Here is a 26,256-nt window from a genome sequence, read left to right on the forward strand (position 1 = left end):
CGTTTCTATAATTTTCTGATTTTAATTCAGAGATATAGCTGAGATTATGAAGAGATAACTTCTTGTATTTCCATTTTCTATGAACAATTCCCAAAGTGAGAAATAAAATTACAAAAAAAAAAAAAAAAAAAAAAAAAAAAAGGTGTCTTCTCTTGGGTGAAGTCACAAAGATTTTAATTCTTTTTAGCCACGGAGACAGAAATAATGACTTTCACTAATGGTTTTTTTAAATAAAAGAGAAGGTAGACTACTTAAATATGAAATAAATAAAAAAAATTAAAAAACAAAACAAAACAACAACAACAAAAACACAACTAATGTCATCTACAAATGAATCTGGGAAAGAGAAAGCCTACAGACAGAAGGATATTTATACGCTGTGTTAATAAATAAACCCAGCCCGGCTCTTTATGGGGCAAACCTCTACACCATTATTCACCTGCTGATCTTCCTGAGAGTATTTGTCAACACCGATACACTCCTTTCAGTTTTCAGATACAGCCACTTGCTTAGCAATTGCTAAATTGAGTGCTAGATCATGTTTACTAAATAGTGTCCAAGGAAATGGCAGTTCTACTCCATGGGAAGATTCATTTCCACAAATGCTGCCCTTCGTTACTACCAAAGGCTGGCACCCAAGTTACTATATTAGTTTCCAAGATCCAGTCTCATTAGGATTGAAGAACAAGTGCCAAGGAGCTAGAGCTATATGTCTTTGTCTGCTTCTAGTGCTATTTCAAGGACCACAACAAATATAGTCAACAGTTGTTGGGTTTCCCTGGCTGCAATCGTTTGACATCAAGAAGGAAAAAATAACTTACTTCCTTTTCCTCTCCTTTTCCTTCAGACACCTCACCTCACATATAGGCAAAGCAAAACCTGGCCTTATGTTTACATTTCAAATATTTACACAGATTTTGAAAAGGTTAGGAATAGATTTATTTGCAGTAGTGTCAGCAAATACTCAACTATTTCACCAGAGATTTATGCAGCTAAAGAAAGAACCTCAGGAGAGAGAAGATACTTGCCTTTCATATCCTGTATGCAAAAGTTTACGGTGTGTAGACCAAAACCCAAAACTTTTTTGGCTAAGATGAAGTAAAATTATTGCTGGATTCAATGGCCAAGAGGAAGATATGAACTTTTCTTCTCTGGTGGTCTCCATGGCAAATCAACTGCATCAAATAGTATAAATATTGCAAATTAATATGCAGAAAAACAATCAATTGTCCAACTTTCACCTGTCATTCCTAGATCTCGTGTTAATTCTGTAACTTTATTCAGTCTACTATTTTGTGTTAAATTCTTCTGTGTTATTCTATTTTGTTTTAAATCTTCTCCTCAACAGAATGTTTTGTTTATGATGATATTTAATGCTACTGTTTGGCTATTGTTGCTAAACTAGCAACTGCTGTGTACAAACTGTTTGGCATTATTCAAAGGGAATACAGCAACTGCGTCATCAAACATGGGTTTTATATAAAGCCTGCAAGGGGACCATCATATATGCAAGTCTTCTGTTTGTGTTTTTATACTGTTCTGGTTTTCATTTTAATAACTAAATTCATTGTCTTGTCTTCTGTTCCAGACTATTTCTGCATTGCATTTATGATTTATACAAGTGTATGCATTACATAATAGTACCATTGTATAAATGAATACGTTTGAAGTGAATTACATTTATTTGCTGAAATAGAAAAAATGTAAAACAATACTTACATGCAAAATCATATGTGAAAATATATGATACATACAAAAATTAATAGTATTTGTATCCAGTAAGTGAGATTCACTCTGGTCAGCAGAGCAGGATGAGTCTATGAGACAATTGAGCAATTATGTAGGCCTCCAAAACAAGCCTTAACTTGTAAGTGAGAGCAGAGAGATGGATTTCATCTCAACAGGAATAACTGAGCTAGAGAATGCGTGGTTTCTAGTTCACTGATCTAGCAGTTTTCCTACACCTTAACTCATTATAACTTCCTGTCTACTCCAGCCATTCAAATGATGGGACGAAGCATCTCGTGCTTCTTCTTGAGCTTTCTGTAGGATGCAGAATATAAAATAAATAACCAACTTTAAGTCTGTTGAAGCACACATTCATAGCAAACATACAAAGCTGCTGACTGGAAAAAGTTTGTTCTTGCTTGTAATACATTTGGATTATATCTCTAATTACAAATGCTATTTTGTTTAATGGTCCTCTTTATAGTATAACCTCAGGAGCATGACTTGCACATTGCATTGACACTTATTTTGGTAGGACTAAAAATACTGTTTTGAAGAAGGAATGCCACCAGGTGAAGGCTTATATCCAAGAAGCCAGCATAAATTCTATGGCTAACAATTATGACTCTCTCGGCAATGAACTAGTTCTCCAGACAGTGAATTTACAGCCCACCTAGAGTTTTGCCTAGTATGGTTCAAGACAGTATGAAGAGGAGATCCGTTCTACAAATGCAGTGATTCCACTACTGATTACAAGAAGGGCAAAGTAAACAGGGAGAAGTGTAAAATTCCTAGTTTAAGCAATTCCAATTTTAAGACTTCCAATCAAACCCAAGTCTCAGAGACTTTATATGTTTAGCTGCATTTATTTTCAATGTAACTTTGCAGTGATTTCAGGAGAAAAATTATATGTTTAAGAAATTCCTGTGCTAAATGTGTATTCAATGTATTTCTCTCACTTTTTTTTTTTTATGATTAATATGTCTAAAAAACAAAGTTCTTACATGCATACAGGCTTCTAGGAGTTGGAATTAAACCTGAAAAAAGTAAAAGAAAAATAACGAGGGCTAACAGTACATACAGCTTTTAAGGTACATATGATAGCGCAGCTAGAAAATGGTATGAGGTATGGGTTTTTATTCCTGGATGCATGTCTGAGAGATCTGGTATTAGTCACTAATCATATAAAAAACATTCAGAATTTGGGCCTGAAGGTAACCAGTGAGTAGGCCTCTAGTAAAGACATGTATCAGGTAGAAGGGGAGAAAAGTCTGCGTAAACCATGCACTTTATGTAACAAGGCCTGTAGAGAAAGAGGGAAGTGTGAAAGCTTTTCTGCTTCAGTGATAAGGTAGGAGTACGGAAAACATAGGCAAATTGATGACTAAAAATTGAAAGACTGGATTCAAATAGTACAAATATGGCAACTGAATTGTCTGGCAAAATTTAAAAGAAAAAATGTGGTCACAGCTTGGCTCCTTGATGCATATTCAAATATTTAAGTAAGCAACCAGAATATTATTGTTTCACCAGACGTATTAACCCAGGACTATTTAGTCTGCCTAAATAAGGAAGATACTTGATTTAACTTCTTATTTAAAAAATCCAAACCTCCTTACCATTTTTGCTGACTGAAAATTAAGCATTGAAAAATTTTACACATATACTGGGAGCACTTACAAACAATGCAATAGCACTTGACAATTTGTGTCTCTCAGAGAATTTTTCTTTTATTGCATTAGGAGAAGGAACATCGACAAAACCATATATATTTCAAAACATCTCAATTTATATGTGAAATCAATAAGGATTCTGACTTGAAAGAGTACAGATTTTTATTTCCTTGCAAATAATATTCTAGATATTTCATTTAAATACCATTTAATCCCTGTCCAAACTCTGCAGATCATAGAATCATAGAATCATTAAGGTTAGAAAAGACCTTCAAGATAATCTGGCCTTCTTGGCCAACTGGGCACATGTTCAGGCGAGTATCGACCAACACAGAATAACAGTTGAGGTTGGAAGGGATCTCTGAAGGTCATTTGGACCAACCCCCCAGCTGAGCAGGATCACCTAGAGCACGTTGTGTAGGATGGCGTCCAGGCGGGTTTTGAATATTTCCACAACCTCTCTGGGCAACCTATTCCAGTGCTTTGTCACCCCCACAGTAAAGAAATTTCCTCTCATATTCAGACGGAACTTCCTGTGCTTCAGTTTGTGCCTGTTGCATCTCATCCTCTCTCTGGGCACAACTGAAAAGAGACTGGCTCCATCCTCTTGACACGCTCCCCTCAGATATTTATACACATTCATGAGATCTCCCCTTAGTTTTCTCTTTTCCAGACTAAACACGCCCCGTTCTCTCAGCCTGTCCTTGTATGACAGGTGCTCCAGTCCTCTAATCATCTTAGCAGCTCTCCTCTGGACTTGCTCCAGTAGCTCTATGTCCCTCTTGTACTGGGGAGCCCAGAACTGGACACAACACTCCAGGTGTGGCCTCACCAGGGCTGAGCAGTGAGGGAGGATCACCTACCCCCAGATCCTGTTCCTCTGCACAGCTTTCCAGCCACTCTGCCCCAAGCCTGTAGCGCTGCATGGGTTGTTGTGGCCAAAGCGCAGGACCCGGCGCTTATCCATGTTGAATCTCATCCCGTTGGCCTTTGCCCATCAATCCCTCTGCAGGGTCTTCCTACCCTCTGGCAGATCCCCACATATTTAACATGTCAGTGTTCAGAAATATAAAGAAAACACAGAAACATCATGAGCTGTATAGCGAGCTCACAAATACAAATTTTCTTTGGCCATGGAGTGCCTCCTCTTTGCCATTAATGACACCATTACTACCTTCAAACACTGTTGTGCTTTTGCATACTGTTGCCAGACTGGGTACACTCATACCAGCTCTAGCTGCAAGGGTGTTTGGGCCGATGCTTGGCAGCGGGGGTTAGAAAGAGCGGCTGCCTGTTAACAGTCAAGCATGACTCACATAACAGGCCGCATGCTCCATACGCAAAACATGTGGTTTCAAAAAAAAACAGATGCAACCACCGAGTGCCAGCCTATTAATTAATTATCACACACTTCCTTTTATGTCTCGCCGCTCATGTTTTGGAAGTATTATGGTAATTATTCACAGCATGTTTCAGTGCCCGGGGTGTTGCAGAACAGATATTTAGACACTGGGTTCCTCAGTGAGCCCAGACACTCAGACACGCTGGTCCTCGGGCAGCAGGGATGGAGGAGCCCAGGACACAAGCCCCAAGCCTCAGCAGGGCCGCGGGCGTTGGGTGAGGTAAGCGTAGCGCTGCCCGCGCCTCCATTTCTCGCCCCAAGGCCCGCGAGGGCGGGCGGCTACTGGGGCGCGGCGCAGGCCCCGTCACCATGGCAACCACCGGGCCGCCGAGGGCGGGGCGAGGCTTCGGGGATGTAGTGCGCATGCGCGGTGCCGCTTCCGCCCTCATCCCGTCCCCCTGTCCGGTATCTCCGGGCCCAAGGAGGGGGCGGGGTGCTAAATTTAGACACTTGCGCAGAACGGGCTACGGAGGGAGGCGGCGTGCGGCGCATGCGCCCCGCGCCCCCCCTGCTCCCGCGTGGGTGTCGCGGCGGGGTGGGCAGGGGACGGGGGGCTCGGATACAAACCGGAAGCGGAAGGGCCGCGCGCCAGTAAACCGCTGCTCGCTCCCTCTCTCCCTCCCTCCGGCCGGGCGGCTGCTGCTGGCCCAACCGCCACCGGGCCCCGGCCCTGCCCCGCCCCGCCCGCCCGGGGGAGGGGCTCCCTCCCGCCGCCGCCGCCGCCGCCCTCGTTGCTGCCTGGAGGTGCTGCCGGCCCATCGCCGCCTCGCCCGCGTCTTCCCTGCCCGGCGGCCGCGATGTCCGACAAAGAGTTCATGTGGGCCCTCAAAAACGGGGACCTGGATGAGGTGAAGGACTACGTGGCCAAGGTAGGGAGGCCCGGGCCGGCGGCGGGTTGCTGAGGGACGGAGGAGGAAGGGGTCTGCTGGCAGCCTTCAGGGCCTCCCCGCCGCTGCTGGGGGTCTCGCTGGGGCGGGCGGCGGCAGCAGGCCTTGCGGAGCTCGGTCTCTGCGCGGATTTCCTGCGGGGCCGGGCATCCAGGCCGGGCTTCCCCTCCCCCTGCCGGCGGCCCGCTCCGAGTCTCTGCTTCCTCCTTTCCGCACCCGCAGCCCTGCGCCCCCCGCCGACCCCCGGGACTGCTCCCAGGGGGCTTGCTGCGAGTATGGGCAGCGTCGTGACTTGACAGGCAGTGCCCCGGTCCTGCCTCGCTGAGCTCATGTGGCTATGCATATGTGTGGCCTCGGCTTGGTTATCATTTCTGTGTGCCTCAGGGCTCGTCCTTAATAGGGTGATGCTAAACTGCCAGGTGTGTTGGGGCTTAATTCATTAACCTTCTGTCAAGTGTTTTGATATCTAGCTAGGGCAAGTGCTACAGGAACAGCAGACACCTGTGTAATGGCTGAAATAATCTTCACACACATCCTCATACTTGGAGACTGGATTCCATCCTCGTTTGCTTGCAGTTGTCAGTGAGTTCTTGGGGGAAAAGAGCTTGTATATAAAGACGAAATTCTGCTTCAGTCAGTCCTTAGTGTTCAGGAATATTTTGTCTACAAACTTACATCATAGCAGATGTTCACAGGCTCTTTGGTTTACATGTAATTTAGCTATAATTATTTAGATCTCTGAACACACAAATGGTTGTCTTTGGGAATTTGACGCATGCTGACATACCTTCTGATGACTTAAGTTCTTCCTACTCCACTTGTCAGCTTTGGTTGAAAGTTACCCAAACTTGTAGCACTCTTGGCAGAAAGAAACATGTGCAAGTACTTTCAGCTGCTTTAGTGCAAAGTCCAACAGCTTAGCTTGAGTAGTCTTTTCTGACAATTTCAGCTAAGCTCCTGGACTTTGTATCAGAGTGGCTGTGTGCTCACATGCTCTGCTCTATCTGCAAAGCACTAGAGGTAATAATGAGGAGTAGTATTATTTTCCTGCTTCAGCCACTTGTTAATGATCACATAGCTCTTTCTGTGTAATAAAGTTGAATGCTACATTAACATGTTCTTATTTCCTCTCAGCTTTGAAGGCCTCCAAAATGTTTCAGCAGGAGAATTGGATTCCTGTTACAGCTCTTACAGGAATTACGTATATGTATACCTAGAGAAATTGCTGCATGCTCGTTGGTAATGGATTCTTCTGTATTTGTTGCTCATACAAAAAGTCTGGCAGTAGTCATCTTGAATCAGTTTATATCCACAAGGTTGCTGCAATACTAGTTAAGAAGACTATTTTTTTTAATGTTGTTACCCTTCCCAAATGGCTCTGCAGCTGATACAGCAAATGGATTTATGTGATCACCCTTCATCCACTCCAGTACGAAGTCAAATATGGAAAGTTGTTTGAGCCAGCCTCGTGGATCCTGTAGTGAAGATAAAGGGCATCTTCTACCTGTGCTAATGAGTTAGAAACCTTTAAAAGGGAAATTCTGTTTAATGTTAGATGATTACAATAAAAAAGCCTACAATCCTTGAACCTTATATTTTAGAATGGTTTCTAATGTAGAAGATGAATAAGCCATGGGAATTTCTCTGTGGTCAAATCTCATTCATTCTTTTCCCTCACTTGCAAATAAGTCTCTTATCCTCAGCTGTTAAGCATCTTGCTTTCCAGTAAAGCAAGAAATATAATACTTTGTTTTCAGTCGTTGTGTTTTCCTGATAGATGGTGGGCTGGTAAACTTTTAGTGTGATTTCCTGTGGAAACAAAACTTAAAGAGCAAATTTTGGCTGACCATGTTCCTTGCTAATGGTTTGTCAAGTTTTTTGGTCAGTTTTTCATAAGTTTTACAGGGCAGTTGTTTCCAAAGGTACTGGTTATTTATGAAACTAAATGAAGTAAAGGGAGATCCTGTAGGGAGGGAAAGAGTGCAAGGGCGACAAAAGGAGACGTGCGTTAAGGGAGAACAGGAAAACTCTATAAGCCTTGTGACTGTAGGAAAAGCCTCAGTTATTTCACCTTAGTTCCTAAATTAATGAACTATGTGAGGTCAAATCATGCTATGATAGCAACAGTTCTCAGAAAAATATCTTCTCCATTCTGCATGTTCTCTTTTTAACTGTCTTGATTATCAGTTACATAGCTTCTTCCTGCTGCTTTCCTGTTTTAAGCATGATTTAATGTTTTGGAATTTTGCTAGAATTATAAACTTTGTAGTGATAGAATTTCCTCTCCCAGCAGTGTGGGAGGCGGTCTTATATCTTGCAGTCTTCATCTTCCTAAATTTCTAACTTTCCTATCTGTTTTCCTGGAGCTTTTGACTTCCAACTTTTTTTTTTAGTTCTCATGCTAGTGTTATTTCCCCATTACTTGAATGGACACAAAACAGCTTATAATTGTGTGGTTTTGCTGCCAATTACATCATAAAGTTTTTTGACCTTTGATTTTGTTTAGCATCTGAGTGGCAGGTCTTGAAATGTTACCCAGATGACCACTCATGATTTGAAAATAATAGTATAAACGGATGCCATCAGTGAGGTTTTGAGAGTTGAACTCTTAATAATCACTCACGGCTTTTATTCATTTGTGTGTTTTAAGCTACGAAGGTTTTGCATTTGAAATTATTAGCATTTCTTTTATTTCACCTCAGGTATGATTAGTAGGTATGGAGAAAACAGTAATCATACAGATTCAACATCAAGTGAAACTCAAGGTATAACGTGAAAACCTTTCTTTTCAGTGACATGGTTTGTTCTCTTTAGAGAAAGTTTCTGCGACTTCAGTGATTCTTAGACAAGCAGAGGGTACAGAGGCAAAAGGAAGGGTCTCCATTTGCATTTTATGGTTTTTTTCAGTGTGAAGAGATTTTGTGTTCTCTTAAGGATACTTTCTTCAGAAAGAAGGTGTTCTCAGAAACAGTAGTTCTCAGGGATGACAATGAAACAGGCACATAATATTTCTTTGTTACTTTGCAAAGTTTTTAGTGCTTCCTATCTGTGCGTTTAGAAGTCACAGCTGGCTTCTACTTGATAAAAATATGAAAGATGATTTATATGGTTTGAAGAGTCCCGTGAGACTTCTTTTCTGTAGGAAATATTAGTCTCAACATTTCTAAACTTGTAATCATGTTAACTTTTTAAGGTAAATGTTAATTTCTACTGAAGTAGGGCAGTTAGTGTGTTATGCTAGCTGTTAAGTATGGTGTCATCTATTTTTATGATGACTAGATTAAAAAGTATTTTTTACTGTTTGTTTTCTTTGATGTCTTTTGAATATAGCCAGCATATGTTGCCTTCAGAGGTATCTTTGCAGGGCTAGGATTGAAGGAATTCTGCACTCTTCCCACATACATCCACTCAAATTTTTAAAATTCCACAAGAAAGCAGAAACTTTCATAAGAACAGATGAATCAAATGTGCACTCAAATGGGTGAGGAGGACCCACGCAGATTAGAGAAATTTGATTCCCTCAGGGGAGGGAACAGAGGGTAAAAAAGTACCAGTTAGAAGAAGAGCAGTCTATATTAAGCCTGCAGAACTCTTTATCATGAGTGGTATTTGCGCTTTTCCCTTTCTTTATTCTCCTTCCCCATTAAAATGAAATAAGTTATATAATTGCTTAAAAAGACTCCTCTATTAACAGGTACCTGTAAGTTTTCCAGTTAGCAATAAGACTTCTCAAACTAAATAGAATTTATGTTCAGTCACTGGGCGCAAAGGTTTTCGCAAGATAAACTTGTATTTATAAGAAAGAGGCTACAATAAATGTTGTTTTCCTGGAGTAATTTCACTTCCCGTGGCTTAACTGAGAATTCTTCAATTCACGAGCTGCTGTAATCCCCCTACCTACATTGTTGCTTCTTAAACATAGCACTGCTTACAGATGAATTTGACCAATCAACTAACCTAGTACTGTAAGAAGATAGGACAGTGCCAGACTGGAAGTACCAGATTTTTGCTGCTAAGAGGACAGGGAGGTTGAAATGATGGTAGGCTGAGAGTAGAATGTGTTTGGAAAACACATGCCATGCTATGCTTGCCTAGTGGGCATTTCTGGTGGGGAGTCTTCGCTTTAACTTCTTAAAGAAAAGAGAAAAGGGGGGGGGGAAAAAAAAACAAACAAACTAGGAGACCCTCAATAATTCATATGGCTGGAAAACAGAGCAACTACCTATACATCCTTCACAAAGTTGTTATACTTTAGAAAGTCATGCACTTTGGGATATAATGAAATTTAATATTCTAAATGAATATTCTGTGAGAAAAGAAGAGAAGTTAACTGCTGCAAAATTAACTGGAGACACTAAAGCAAAAAAACAGTTTAGAAATCAGAAATGCTCTTTTGTAAAAAGGACAGCAATCAGGTAAATTTGAAGTCTGTGTTGTGGAGGGGTGAGAGAAGAGAGATGTCTGAGAGAAAAATGATTAGCAAGGAGAAATAAATAGCTTTTTTAACTTTTGAAGAGTAGCTTCTATTCTTTTGAGTGTCAATTGATATTTCTACTCCTTCAGGAACAAACTAAATGAAAATAAACACTTAAATAGCCATTACATATGGGTGGATTACTTGAATTTGTTTAACCCTATTGTTAATACACTGAAATCTACCTTAGCTGAACATGTTGAATGCTAGAGTGCTCTTCATTATTACGGCTATATTGACACCCAGTTTGCATCTAGTATGGAAACAGTTCCTTGGCTTGAAAGCCTTGCTGTTTTAGAGTGAAGTGCAAATGCTGTGCAATAGTTGTGCAGGAACACATTAGGACTAGTGCTGACCTGAAGCTGCTGGTCTGAGGTTATCCCCTGTAGAGTTGTTCAGATGCTTCTGTGTTGTAGCTCCCCAGTATTGTGCTAATACTTGCACTGTGTGGGTTTGTCTCTATGTGGAGTATTCTAGGCCTTCTGTTCATTTTCTCATGATTACTTTTGAGTGTGCTGGAGTGTGATCACTTAAGATAGTATAACTAAGCAGTAAAACAAAACTGAAACTTGGTGTTCAGTTTGTTTTGTCAATTTGAATATGATAATCTAAATCTTCCGTTTGTGAAACAAGACAGTTGTGTACTACTGAATGCCTATGATGGGATAGAAGAGAGGCTGTTAGCAGGTTGTGTATTCATGATAGTTGTTCTTAACTAAATTGCCATGAATATACTAGAACAATTTTCTGAAATACACAGCATGGCTGCTACTTTTTGGTAGTGGGTACAGTGAGATGTATGAAGTCAACGAAAACACCATTTCAGGGTGGCTGATTAGCTTCCCCAATGGGATTCAAAAGAGTCTTAAGACATGTGACACTTCACAAGTATTATTGGTTCATGCATAGGTTCTTTAAGTACTTGTATAGGAATGTCAAGGAGTAACAAACTCACCTGGTACGAAGAGTGCCTGTTTAGGAACGTGTGCAGTGGCCTTTGGTTGCAAACTGATTTCGAAACTGGTCAATTTTCGAATGTTTAGTTCTTTATTCTTTTGTGCTACAGCTCGGCTCTTCAGGAAACGGTTCTGGAGAACTTGCACTGGGATATGTGAAGCTTAACAAAAGGGACTTTTTTGAAGTTGAATGTGCTGTCCCCACTGAATCTTATCAATTAAGATAACATTAAAAGGAAAAATAGGACAAGTGTCAGGAAAGTCATACTGACTTAACATAGAGTGACTCAGCCAAGAATAATATTTTCCAGGGGAAAATAGGGTCTATTAAAATGTAAACTCAGCATTGTAGTGGAATGTATGACTCACTGACAGGATGGACGTCCCAGAATTCTCTGATCTGTCCATTTCATGAAGATACAGGTATAACTGATTTTGAAGCCATTTTCACCTGAAATTTAAATGGAGGTTTTAAGAATCTTCACATCTCTGGAACAGCTAGATATAGTGGTATCTTTGAGATGTTGATGTCAGGGCCTGTGATCGTTCTGTTCAATCAGTTGATGGGTTCTGCACCATGAAGCTCTTGGTGACGTTAAGAGATTGCCAAAGTATGTGACCTATGTAGGAGTCTTTTTCCTTGCACAAATTAAAAAATTAAGGCCTTTCTCATTTGTTTGTGAGGGCTATTATTATGTTGATGTGATCATCCTGTATCTAATTGCTGTTAGCAAAAAAAAAAAGTGATCAAGACCAGTTTTTAATAAAGTATTGAATTTAAATGTTTGTTGCTGGAAAACTTTGTTAATATATTCAATACTACAAATGAAAGAAAATTGTCTCTGCTGTGGATAAATTCTCTTTTGTCTGAGCTAGTCTTTAGCTCATATATCACTAACTACAATGTTATAAATTAGGAATATGTTATGAATAACAATCAGAGAATTCGGTGGTGTGGAGAAAATATTTACTTCTGGTACCACTGTATTTCTTCTTATCCTTCCTCGTTCTAAGCCCATTTTTCCCTCCTGTATCTTTTTTGTTGTTGTTTAAATCCATGTTTTTCAAGTCTAGGTCTTGTACTCTGATTCAGTTGCTGTTGATTTCAACAGGAGGGCATATGGAAGATGAGCTAAGCTTTCTTAAAACCAAAGAGAAGAGTTCTGCAGTGGTCTGTATTATGTCTCCATTTGGAAGAATGGTGGAAAGTTGTGTTAGCTGTGAAGGTTAGGCACTTGAATGTTGACTTGGATACCGTGGAATTGGTGAGTCATGCAAGGCTCATGAGTAAAAATACTGAATGAGTAGATCTTGTAGTGTCAAAAAGCGCAAGTAAGGAATTGGGACATGAAGGTCAAATAAACTTCCCAAGTTTAAGGAGAACGTAGTGGACTCATAAATATAGGTTTTGCAAGTCCAAGAATTTTTATGAGACGAAAAGGCTCTGTAAAGATGCATATAAAAGTCAGAAGAGAAAGTGGAGGAAAGATAAAGAAAGCGAGGGGATGTATCAAATTATATTGCTTAAGTCACGTTTATTTCTGTATGTGTCCCTGTGTTCTTAACATTTATTTTTTTAAGATTATGCTTGTTTCAGCTTCTGGATATGTGCCCAGACAATAGTGTGAATGAAGTTACTTTTGCCTAATTTGCACACTTCCAAAGTTTAAGGTTTATATTAAGTTGTTCTTAACTTTTCTTATTACCCTAGCAAGAACTTCATCTGGGACGTTATTTTCACCTGCCTTTCTGTGGAAAGAGGTAGTTGTTTGGATATGAAGGTCTTACTAAGACAAAAGTGTTAACTGGAATTAAGTGCCCATAAATGATCAGCTAGTTATATGATTGTTTTTCTTAAAATTGCTGTTTCAGCAGTTTTAACTAATTTTTTTTTTCTGCCTTAGTTTGTGAGGATGGGCAGGTACAAATTAGCACGGCTCGTATCGAAGACTTTGCAATTATCGCATGCTTGAGATGCTAGTAGTGGCTGAAGCTGATGCTAAAGCCTGTGTTGATTGCAGCCACCAATGGTAAATTCTGCAATCATATGGCAGAGAGGAGAGGGAAAACAGTAGTTTCCTTTCAGTGTTTAGGAGATTATTCTGGGGTGCTGTTCCATGCAGTGAAGGTCTGTAGCCCTCTGACTTGGAAAGTAATCAGTATTAATGAGTCCTATTCAACAAAGGACTGTTCTTGTTCAGTTGCTGGTTTGATTGGAAGGTACTTGTGTTATCTTGTTGGATTTTTTACCTTAAAAAAAAAAAAATAACTTGGTGTTGTCCTGAAAGCAGCTGACCTCCTGATGAGGTAGAGCAGGAAGGGAAAGAGAAACATGATCTTGTAAATTCACTATTATAATGTATATGCACTTGAATGTGACTTTAAATTAGCTCGGGGGACTTGGATTTTAGTACTTTTTGACACTTTGGCTGCTTTTATGATCTTTGTGTTCTTTTATTAGTATTTTATAGTTTAATGCAGATGTGTAGTACAACACAGGTCATTGCATTTCTCTGAGTAAAGTATTTTTGTAGCTGCAACAAGAATTATAGTACAGTCTAGCTTTTTGTCTTTGCTTATATACATTTGCTGCCGCTTTTAGTGGTTACAGGCCAAAAGGGAAATGGTGAAATCATTTTACTTAGCCTGCAGCTACACTTTGAGAATCAAATACAGTAATTGCACGCAGTGGCTAATAAGCTGAACAGCCCAAAACATCAGTAGAAAGGTTTTCTGGAGATTTGCCTGTTATACTTCCAGCCGAAGTTCAAAGAATATTCAGATGTGTATCTAATTACAGAGTCAGTTTATAAAACAGAATTGTATGCTCAAAGTTTCTTATGAACTGAGATAAAGTCTTGATAATTATTGTTGAAAGACTGATACATTGTTTGCTCAAACTCCAGTAATTTATGAAGATTCTTTTTAACACACTTGTGGCCTATAAATTAGTGATTAGCTTCAGGGAGGAAAGTTGAGCTAGAAGGCCATTTGAGACAAGAGAGAGGGCTGTCTACAGAACAGTTATCATCAGCATTTCTTCTAAACAGACTTCTTAACGATGCTATGACTATAAATACTGTAGGCAACAAGTGTTTAAAAAAGATATTTGTTCAAAAACACTTCCAATACTTGATTCAGGTAATGTAATTAGGAGGAGGAAGTTTCAAGTCCTATTTACAAAAAAAAAAAAGGAAGGGGAGGGGGCGTGGGTCAGGAGAGTTCCTTCCTGTGAAGTGAGATCTGCATTTGTTTGAGCACGCCCTGTATAAAGAATTCTGCAGGATCCTTCGTATTCAAGTAAGGCTTGGGATTATCACTTTCTTGGATACCTAACTTCTCAATACCTTCAATAATATTATCTATCTCTTTAGCTAAGGAAGAATTGTTATCATGGCTTAAAAAAAAAAATTTAGATTTGACCTGTAATAAAGCATTATTTATGTTAGCTAAATTTACCTTGGACATAGTAGCTCAACAAACAGTATATACACTTAAATTCAAGGTTTTTATTTCAAGAGACCTAATTCATGAAAAAGATCGAATGTTTCTTTAACAAGAATAAATGAAAGTCTTTGGTACAGTTCTTGTGACAAGCTAGTAGACCCTATGGTTACTAAATCATTTTCATTAATAGATGAGACTTAAAAAATTAGCTTACCTTTTGTAGATGGCTTATTTAAGTTAGTGTAATATCTCTATTGCAATATTTTAATAAAAACATTACCATAAAGTTGAATACCCCAAGTATAAGTGATTTACAAAGCCATTCTGTGAATGTTATACATGTTCTCTAAGTATATGCTGCATAGCATGTATTTCATGGATTTATGGTTCAGCATTTATTTAATGCACTTAAAATAGCTTTTCTGATCAAGTTTTTTTACTTCCATCACATTGTTTTTTCATGATTTCATTTAATGAATTATTTAACCAAAAATCAGTGTTAAGTGTCAGAGCTTTCGGAACTCTATTATTAACACTGCTTCTTATATTTTATGTATTTTTATACATTTCTTTATGAAGGCAATGTAAACTCAACATGTAGAGAAAAATAATGCCTGCTAATGTGATATGAATACTTGTAAATAAGCTAAGTTAAACTTTGTTGCTTTGGGTTTGACAGAACATTTGATCTTGCCTTGGATATATCCTTTGTTTATATTCTGGAGAAGGAAGTCATGCTTTTGATGTCTAGCCCCAGTTATAAAACTTAAATTCAGTACCTTTTAAACTACAGCAATGAATTCTGGAAGATGTACTCGTTTTCCCACTTAGCCTGTCATATCTTCGTGGTGGAGTATGACCTTAACTTTGAGAACTCATGATTGTTGTCGTGTTCTTTTTTTTTCTTAAATTATTGATAGTAAATTTTAGATCACACAGAAGTCAAAATACCAAGCTGGCATCAATGGAACCTGAAACTCAGTAGCGGGCCGCCCCTACTGTTCTCCTAGAAGGAAAACACTCATTTCCTTTGCAATCTTTGGACAACATCATCAGAAATTTAAATACAGATGCTGATGTTGGTGCTCATACAACAACTGAAAATGCTTTCATTCAGAGGTAGAAACTAAGTGGAAATTGGATTATAATTGCTTTTAGACTCTCCTGACCTGGTTAACTTCTGGAGCAATGGTCTAATGATGGAAACTTCCTGAATTCTCTTACTGAACCTCTACTGAACCTCTAATATTTTAACTTTGTGGTACTAGGAAAGGAGGTGAAGCATGTTACGCTGTACTTTTATCTGTCCAAGCTTGCTTTCAGAATACCATGACTAGATGATCTGATGTATTAAGATTGAGTTAAAGTCATGTGTAACTACATAAATGGGTATTTTGTAGGAGATTGTTCTGATTTGATAATGTCATCCTTTGTCAATCTGCTGATGGCATAGTAGTGAATTACCTGCTTTCTGGTTCAAGTGTGGTTCCTGTCTGCTGTTTAGTAATCACCCTGGCACCCATGTGAGCTGGAATACTTTTCTGCTTGATACACCGTTGAAGTGGTAAATCTTCTAAATCAGATCAAAGTGCAATAGTGTTAAAATGTGGACCCTGGCCAATCACTCCTGGAGGGGGGAAAAAAAAAATTTAAGGCCAGCTCAGCATTGCCTGTGAAAATGGACACTGCACTGTATTCAATGGATGCATACTTAACACATCTTTTCAGAGCGGACACCTAGTTTTATGCCAAGTTAAGGCATATGGTGATAAGTTTTGGTTGTAATACCTTAAAAATTGTTAAATGTTTTTATTTTGAGTTGTGTTCCCTGTATTCCAAATCAGGTCTGATAGACAAGCCCTGGTTCTGTAACTAAATCACTTTAGCTTTAATTCCAAATTCTAACAACTTTTCTAAGCGAAGAAAAAAAACTTACTTGTTCATTGTTCTTTTCTATGGTTGGCATCCTGTAGACCTCTGCACCAGATCTTTTGTTAGGAGCAATAATACCTCTGTCTGCAGCAGCTTGTTCTGTCCGAATTAGTTGCTGCCATTACCCAGAGCTGTTACCTAACTAAAAGGCAAGTACTTTTGGACAAAATGTTTTAATAGGAATTCATAAAAGCTAAGGGAGGATGCAAAACTTTCCCTTATATTCTTGTTTCATCTCGCATACTAATGCAAATATTGTGTAGTTTCCACTGCTTTTAACTCAAGTCCTAAACAGTTAAGGATTGAGGGGAGAGCAACTACTTCCAACAATGCAAATAGCTGATACATCTACAAGGCTGGGATTGTAGCACATTTCTAGAAGCTCTTACTAGAAAACAGTAGGTTCATTTTTGTTTTACAGAACAACTCTTTCATCAGGTTTGTCTTTAAAAATGCTGGTAAAACAACAAATACAGATGGCTCAGTAGTGCAGTTTGTTTCTGGACTCTTTATTTTGACTGAGAGAAAGAACTTCAGATTGCATTTGACTAAAGTGGATAAGCTAGATACTTGTTTACCACTAACAAAACCTGAAAAGTAGATTAGTTAAGCACCTTTGTGTTGTCTTAATCAAAAATAAGTGAAAGGGTGCTTATAAAAGCTTTTCAGAGTATTTTAAATACCATATAAAGATAGGCCAAATCCAGCATTATGTTCAGAATTCATTTTCTTAACTTGTGTGGACCAAGTATTGGTGGTGTCATCAGCAGTTGAGGCATCTATTAAATCAGAACTGCATACATCAGTGATAAAGTAGATACCTGTTCTAAACATTTGGACATCTACATCTGTCTGCTCTGGTCATAGCACTTCCTGCAAAATGTCTACAGGAGAGCAGCTACCTCTCTTGATAAACCAGTGACTTTTAGAGGGAATGTTATGCTGGAATTCTTTGAGTTGCGTTTTTCAGCTTGTTAAATACTGAAGCGCAGATGAATGTCGTAAGGAAAACTAATAGGAAAAGACTGGGTTGGATCCAGAGCCGCAATGAAAACTTCACTTGCTACTGATGTCTGCAGCTTCTTCCACAGATTTAACTTTCTGTATTTAAAAAGTCCGCTTCTGAATACCTATTAACTGAATTTCGCTTTTTTGATAATTTTCTACGGGTTTTCGTGGAGATGCTTTTGCTGTTTATCTTGGTAAGATGCAAAAGATAGAGGTAAAGACAGTTTGTCCTAGATATTCCCCAAAGTGAACAGGGAAGAAAAAGGGCAGCTGGGAGAAAACTACTTCTTGTTCCAGGTTATGACATTTTGAGGCAGAGAAATGAACAATACAGCAGTAGCAAAAAGGCATTTTTAAATATCTCCTGTCACGAACACAAAGATTACCAGTAGAAAGGCTTAGCTAATGCAGCTGCTTCCAGTCTTTAAACAAAACAACAACAAGCTTCTAGATCTTCTTAAATTCTCTGAGTGGAAGCCAGTATCCCACACAACAAATCTAGGTCACTTGCTTCTGTTCTGACCACTCTTGTATGTGGACCACTCCGACCACAACTGGAAAACTACTGGAATGGTCAGCATTTGCTTAACCACTGAGCAGAAGCAGAAGTCTTCCTGCTGCAGGCTGAATGAGACAGGATTACATTAATTTATTTAGTGGACTGAAAATAGGTAATTTCTGAAAATATGAACATGTTAATGAAAACTTGGATCCTGCACAAAATTGTTGCAGTTGCCATGGGAAACTGCCTATTTGCAGTTACAATGAGTTGATTCCTTAGCCTTGGCAGGAACTTAATGTTGGTTTTTAACTGAAGAAATCTGCTTCAAAATCATAAACAAATCACAACACTTACTGTTTTTTACCCCTTCCCTTTTTCTCAAACTTTGAATTATCAGTTACTTAAATATTCACTATTTCTACTCTTAGGCTAAATATTGGCTGGAGCAACAAGGTCACTTTCTTCTTGTGAATCAGAAGATAGAGACAAGAAAACTTGAGACTTGGTAATTTTGCTGAGTAGAATATAGGAAACTAGTTCCTCTTTAGGCCTCCTCTTTTGAGAAGCCGTTTGCTATGTAGTTTTTGAACACCTAAGTCTGAGTGGATATGGGGACTTTGTATGTTTTTATCTGCTCTGCCCAGTTCTTAGTTCTGCAATCCCAAAGTCATTGTATGTCAAGATTTTCTCTTATGGAATAAATGTATAAAAGTTTAAACAATATTCTGCACTGGCTTGTGTTATGAGCTGGTTGTTTTATTTTTCTTTCTAATAAATAACAATTGACAAGCCTGTGGAAACAGTGCGTTAGGGTATGATTGTGATGAAATATAGAGCAGCTTACGAAATAGTTCTTGTCTGAAGTGCTAGACTAGTGATTCAGTTAGCTTCAGGCTTCTATTAGGACAGCTGATGTGAGGATATGTCCGCAGTAGCAATTCAGAACAGAGTTTCAGTAATAGATGCAGATATGTAATCTCTCTGCTCTACCCAGCAGAAACTGCTTCAGCCTTGTACTCCATTCCAGTTACTATGACAATCTCTAGAGAAAATGGTATAAATAGCTCAGGAGAAGAGACTAATTTGTTGTCCCTGCTGCTTGAAAGTGTTTTGAGGCAGGAAGTCATTTTAATTATAACACTTGAAAACTATAAATAAGGCTTTGGGGAAAAATCATTAGTCCTGAGTTATTGAATTCATTTTAAGGGTATTTCTATTGGTGATCTCCAAGGACCTCTGAAAGTGCTTGTGGATTTTCGCCAAATCAGTTTATATCATGGCAGGAATGAAAACTGCTGCTTCAAAGTCAGTGCTGCTTTTTTAGACTATTCTGTAAGGGGAAAATGTTCAGTTGAACTTCAATATTACTTGCAAGGACTCGAATGTTGTAAGGTCGCTGAACTGAAGGCCTAAAACACAGACCAGGTGAATATTTTATATAGTGAGCTCTGTACTTAAGATCTGGTATTCTGTAAAAAATGGCAAAGAAGCCTGACAGCATTATAGAAACATATATTTTGGAACAATAGATGTCTGCAAATCCAGCTTTGAGTTGAGGTTAGCAGCATGTGAATCAGCTCATTGGCAGTCATTAGGTGAGAACAAGGGTTACAAAATGGAAGGCCTCCCTCATGAGGGAGCCTGAAAAAAGAGCTTTCTCCATACGGTCACATGAGGAATCAGGGCTTTCTGTATGTAAGCCCCAGGAATGTTTCAGTAGTGAGAAAACTGAGGCAGTAGCTCTTGAGTTTTCAGTGATGAGCCTCAGTTTAGATTTTATGCTGGTAAATGGTAAAAGTGAAGCCTCTTTGTTTGAATTTAGTGTTCAGTTTTAGTTTTGACTCTTTAGAGGAAGTTAATTGAAAACCAGGGTATTTGAGGCTTGAGTTCTGTGCTTAAGCAACTGAAAGCTGGAGGAAATCAGGAGAAACGAGCTATAAAACTTTATTCCAATCAAACAAGATGAGACTTCAGTTTTTGGTGGTATTTGAGTATAGATGAGGCAATAGTACAGCCTGCCCAAGTACGGAAGGTTAACATGCTTCAGGGGCCTTTCTTTGCATTCTGAGACCTACTCGTGATAGCATGAGAAACTTTGAGTTGAGAGAGCGCTTTCCAGGGCTGTTACTTAGAGACAGCAAACAGGTCAGATAGTTTGAGGAATCTGTAACAAATAACAGAGTTGCGTAGAAGGTGAAAGTGAAATGGTCTTCTGGAAGGAATGCAGAAACATTGCACAAATGTGCAGGGAGTGGAGGTATGAAAACCGAAGTTCAGTTGAAGTTGAAACTATCAAGGAGTTTGAAGGGCACTAGAAGGGGCTAGTATATCGATAACAAAAGGAAGATGTGGACCTACAGCTTAGTGGGGCCGAAAGCCTAGTGATAATATACTAGAATGTGTTCAGAGGCAAGAGTTTGGGGGAAGTTACTGTCTTTCTGTACCAAGGGAGGGATACAGAGAAGGTTGCGTAGAGGTGCACACTGAAAGTATAAGAAGTAACAGTTCCGGCTGCGATGTGAAAAATTCCAGTTAGGTGTAAGGGGACAAATAGTTCGATATGAAGATGATCAAGCCCTGGGAAGGGCTGTGTAGAGAGCTTGTGGAATCCTCTATCCTCAGAGAGTCTCAGCATGGGTCTCAGCTGGGTAATGTCCTGAGCAACCTGATCTGATTGGATCGATTTTGAGATGTTGGACTAGATAACCCCCTGAGTTCTATTTCGACCTTAAATAGTCTGTGATTCAATGAGTTAGTAAACTCACAAGCTTGTAATATTGAACTGTCCTTATATTTTTAGATTATTAGTCATGTCTCAGGAAGCGTGGTGTTTGAGTTTCCTCTCACTACCTCAAGTATTTATGACCTGCGGGTTAGTATAGCATCTTACGTTTTTAATGGTAAAGCATGTAGAATAAGGACAAAAGCTTTTGCTTCACTTATGATGTTTTTGAACTCATAGTCATTTCAGAACTTGTAGGATGATTGAAGAAAAAAAAATAATTTGAGTTGTATTTGCCTTATACTTTGTCTTGTCCTTGAAGACTTCTAATCAAGGGGTTGAGATCTGTGGTGCTGGAGAGGTAACTTTTGGATTAAATCAGTCACAGCTGAAAAGTAACAGCAGTAAACATTTGAAAATGCTATGAACATACAACTGAAATGCAGGTTAGGCAGTGAACTTTGGCTTAAATTCTTAAAATACAGCTATCTTCTAAGTAGAATTAGAATTACAAAGATAGCTAAATGTATTTTTATCTTCAGAGTGCTTATGCGGGGATATTTTTGCAAAATGCCTTTCTCTATATGGATGAATTTGGAAAAAAAAAAAGTTATACTGGAGAATGAGTCAGTTTACACCCTGTTATTCAAACTTTGAGAAAAGGAAGGAGAGTAGCGGAGGAATATGAATACAAAGGAATTCCCTCCTGTGCTCCTCATTGTGAGAAAGCAAGACTGTCAGCTAAACTCTGAAAATATGGCCAGTGTTTTTTTCCCCAAGGTGTGGTTTGTACAAACTTACTTTCCCTTCAAAAGATTGAGGACTGTGTCACTATTATGCGGTTTTAAAGCTTATGTTATCTGTATTCTACCTAAAAGCATAAAACTTACTCTTTCAGGCAATGGGTTAGGTGTGACTTCTGGTTGTAAGGAAAGACACTTCATTCAGTGGATACCAGCATAACTACTTTTAAAGCGAAATGTGTATTCAGATTGTATTCAAGAGCATAAATTACAATTTAGTTCTGTTAGTTACATTTTACAAAGTTTAAGTGAAATTGGGAGACCTGACCATGGTATTTTTATTCAGAAGAGGATCTCTGGATTCAGAATATCACAAAATAAGAAAGATTTTATCTTTCAGTTAGAGGTCACCTCCATCACTTTTATTCGGAGTGTCAGAGCTTACTTAATTTCCTAATAGGAGTTTTCTTTAAAGACATCTCATGAAGAACATAAAAAGCAGATGCTGCATGGAAATTCTCCTGTTTTCAATTTTTTTTCTGGCATAAAATTTCTGGAGGATTTTGTTTGTTGACACTATGCACTTGAAAGTGCAAAATGTCACTAATATTGCATACAGGAATGTTACATGTGACCTTTCCAATATGAAGGTCATACACCATGCTGTGGCAAGGGAACAAAAATGTAAAATATTCACATTTTTCTGTTCTTTTATTCTCAAGTATTTGCCCGTTGTTCCTACACCTGGAGAACATAAATATTCAAAGCTTGAGATGCTACTTTTTTCATGCTTTCCATGAATTGAAATCTTAACATGTTTTGCTATAGATATGTGCAGTGAGATTGATTTGAAATGTTCCTGATAAACTAAAACTCATTAAATGTTTTGGTTGAATTTTTAAAAACAAAACTAGTCAATGTGAACAAAGGCCTATGGGAAAGATAGCAAAATATCACATGCTTGAAAGTAGTGTTTGCAATGTGCAATAAGATTTTTCTAAATATATCATCCATAGGATTTAAACTTCTCTTTATAGAAAGAGGATTTCTTAGTCTTCTTTACTGCTTAAACTTCATCAGTGAAGTTATTGCTTTATATAAAACGTCAGTTATCTAACACTCTAACTATGGCCATCCTTTGTATACAAAGAGATTGGGGTAATGAAATGGCTTGTAGAGTCCATCTTTTACTAGGGTAATCGAGTCTGGCATTACTCAGTAGTGCAACTCCTATAGGGTGCTCTCCTGCATTTAAAGGACATCTGAGTGCATGGAATCTGGTGTTCTTCATTAAAATTTCAAGGAAGGGAATGCATGAAGTGGGGAGACAGTTATTTCTGCACGATAGGATAAGTACAGATGGGGATATGGAGTTGTTTCTAAATCTGAAAGAGCATTTTAATGCCATCAGAATTGCAGATACTGCTCTACTAATCCAGTTAACCTATGCAACAGGATTTAATGAGGTCACCAGTTTCAGTTTCTATTCCTGTGGAAGAACAGCAGTGTAAATCCCAGCTACTTATCTGTTGTGTTCAAGTGCCAAGTGGTGAATCAGATGAAGAAACAGGTTCATTTGGAAAGATGAAATGATCAAGCTAATTCTAAGATTGATTAGTTGCTACATTGGATTCATTCTTCAGCCACTAATTTTGATGCAGGAGTGGAAAGCATCAAACTGTGGCAATGAGTAGTGGTACTGTAACTGTTACACAAGAAGAAATGAGTGTTAAAGTAATTGGTGAGCTGAGACATTAAGAGCATGGCAGTAATGTTTTAGAGCAAAACTACTGGCAAACCACAATGCCCGCATGAATAGCTGGCTCAGCCTCAGCTGCAGTGCCACTGCAAAGTAAGCCTGTGGTTGAAGCATTTGGAGTATGCTGTAGGGATGCTTGAGTGGCACTAGATAAATTTGTTCTAGCTGAGTTGGCCTTAGGTATTGATGCTTTTGAAGCTGACAGGAACTGGGACAGGAGGGAGTTAGTGGACAGAGCTAGATGAAGGGAGGTGTGGAATGCAGTCTGTGTATCAGAGCCTACAGAAAATGTAAGGGCTGTTTTAGAGGGTAGCGTCAGTTTGTGGTTAAATAATTTGCCTGGAAAATAAAGAGCATTAGAATTTAATTTATGACTAAACTTGCTCATTTGGTGTTTCAATGAGCTAATGTCATAATATTCATTAGAGGCAGACAGTGAAATTTAAGTCATTGTTATCACTTGGACTGCAAAAGAATAAGGAAATTTAGCAGAACTTACTCAAGGCAGCTGCTAAGGTGCAGACCCTTCCAGATTATTCTGAAACATCCAGCAGGTATGACAGGAGAGCAGTGTGGCTGTACAGTGAACTCATCTCTTAAGTCTTAAATACAAAGAGGAAGAGTATGAAAAGTAGAAGTATGGATGTTGAAACCCAAGAATAATGCAGAAGCTTTCCCAGGGTATGCAGGGATGGAACTAGAAAAGCCAAAGCTCCACTGTAGTTAAAGTGGAAAAGGGCATGAGGCAGCCAGGGCTTTTATGTAGGTATAGTGGCAAGAAAAGATGGAACAAGGAATATGCTGGCCTGCAGATGACCTAGTGATGATATTATATGAGGGGGGGAAAAAAAAAAGAAAGAAAAGCTTGGATGTTCCATGCAGTTCTTGCCTCTTTCTTCATAAGTAAGCTCTGCTGTCAGGCCTTGCGGGCTCCTGTGCCTAGCTCAGAGTCTGTGTTAGAAGCAAACCCCTCTATTGTGGTTAGAGTCAGGGATCACTTGAAATGGGTGCCTACAAATCCATATGACTGGTGGTGTGCAACCAGAAGCACTGACATCATTGAGGCCTTCTTGTCATCTTTCCACCATGACCTGTTAGTCATGGCAAGGAATGATAGATAGTTCCCACTCAAAAAAGCATGTCATACTCATCTCCCAAAAGGGCAAGAAAGGAAGGCTGGTCAACCTCACTTCAGTCCTTGGGAAGTCTGTGTAGCATATCCTCCTGGAAGGCTTTTTCAGACCCATTACGGTGGTTAGGAGTAGCCATCACAGCCTAACAAGGCCAAAACGTGCCTGACCAACCTGATTGCTCTCTGTAATTTTTCTGATTTTCTTTGTTGTTGTTCTTGTTGGGAATAGGGGAGGTTTCATTTGTATAAAATACAAAACTTCCACTATTGGTAATTAAGCACTGGAACAGGGGTTCCAACCAGTATCCTTATGGATTTTAAGGCCTAACTGACGGAGTTTTGGCAGCCTGGTCTTAATTCAGTGTGGACCCTACTTCATGCAGGAGATCAGACTGAGACCTGAGTCCATTTCAACCTAAATGGTTCTATCACTCTGACTCGGTGGTTGTTATTTACCTAGTGTAAAATACCTGAGGTTAAAAACCTCAGGGTTGGTCCTGAGGCTGATACTATGTGGTATTTTCATCAATGACTGAAATGGTGGAATGAAACACTGCTCAGGTCAGCAGATAACACCAGGCTGAGGGGAATTGGCTGATAACATGGAAAGTAGGAATGCTGTTCAGAGGGGACCTTAAGAAGTTGGAGGAATGTATTGACAGAACCTCATATTTTAACAAGACAAACAGAGTCATTTTCTGGGGATGGTGTAACTTTCATGTGCTAGTACAAGCTGGGGATTAATTCACTCAGAAACAGCTTCCCAGAGAGAACACAGATTGCACCAAGTTTGCAGTGTGCCCTTTCATTGTTGAAGGCCGCCTGCACACTAACAAATCCAGTGTGTTTGAGAGAAGAGTCCAGCAAGTTTGACAGAAGCAGTTGTTTCCTTCTTGTCAACACCTCTGAGCCCACATCTGGATTAGTGTGTTCAGCATGATGTTCTTTGCTGCAAGAGACGTAAACTGGAGTGAGGACAGAGAAGAGCCATGTGTTGGTGTTGAAGGGGGTTTGGATTTTATGATATGAGGACAGCATTTCTTCAGCTTTAAGAGATGTTAGGGGATTAATATTAGCCTTTCAGTATTAAATGCAGGGGTATAAAGAAGATGGAATTGGACTTTGCTCAGAGGTGCTCAGCTACAGGACAGGATGCAGTGGTCACAAAGGAAATTGATTGGACACAAGGGAGAAGATTCTTCACAGCAGCGGTGGTTAAGCACTGGAAAAGGTGGCGTAAAAGTCTCAAGTGTTTCTGTTTTTCAGCATTGAAGTGAACCAGGCTCCAAGTAATCTGATTAAACTTAAAGGATAGCTCTGCTTGGAGCAGGGAGGTTATACTAGACAATCTCCTGAGATTGGTGCTGACCTTACTTTTCCTGTGATTCTATTCTGTTACTTCTGACAATCTAAGATTGTCATTCAAAATCTTGCACTAAACTGAGATTTTGCATTAAGCATGTTTGCCGAGTCCTTTGATAGAGGTTAGTGGGAGAACTAAGTTCTAGAGTAAGTAATTTAGACAGTACTCAAGAAATTAGTTTGAACAGATCTTTTTAAGGATTTAATTCCACCATTACAGGAAGTTAACGTGATACTTGCTTTCATGATGAACCCAACTGTAAGCTATTTCAAAAGCAGAGAAGACTTTTTAAGTGTTTAGAACTGAGCTTTGAGTTTTTATTTTCCTGTCTTTTATTGAATGTTGGTAAGTAGTTTTCAATTAAAGCTGTTACTTAGTCTTTCTAAATGAATACTCTGTAGTTATCTGTGTATGTGAGTTTTCTAAGTAGGACATAAGATGACTGTTGTAAACTTTTTATTCCGTCTTGTATAGTAACTGGAGATTCACAGAGAGGCTTTTCTTAACCTGTAATCAGATTTTAGTAGA

General features: G+C 39.1%; 1 protein-coding gene across 1 annotated transcript in view; it reads left to right on the forward strand.

The window, feature by feature from the left end:
* Positions 1-3,445: 3,445 nt before the first annotated feature.
* MTPN (myotrophin) overlaps positions 3,446-26,256 on the forward strand; it is a 43,707-nt gene continuing 20,896 nt past the window's right edge. The window contains exon 1 of the mRNA XM_040561401.1: positions 3,446-5,672. Coding sequence (XP_040417335.1) covers positions 5,601-5,672 — 72 coding nt within the window. The 5' untranslated portion in view covers positions 3,446-5,600. The remainder of the gene's footprint in view (positions 5,673-26,256) is intronic.

Source organism: Cygnus olor, chromosome 1, assembly GCF_009769625.2.
Source record: "Cygnus olor isolate bCygOlo1 chromosome 1, bCygOlo1.pri.v2, whole genome shotgun sequence".
Classification (NCBI taxonomy): Eukaryota; Metazoa; Chordata; class Aves; order Anseriformes; family Anatidae; genus Cygnus; species Cygnus olor.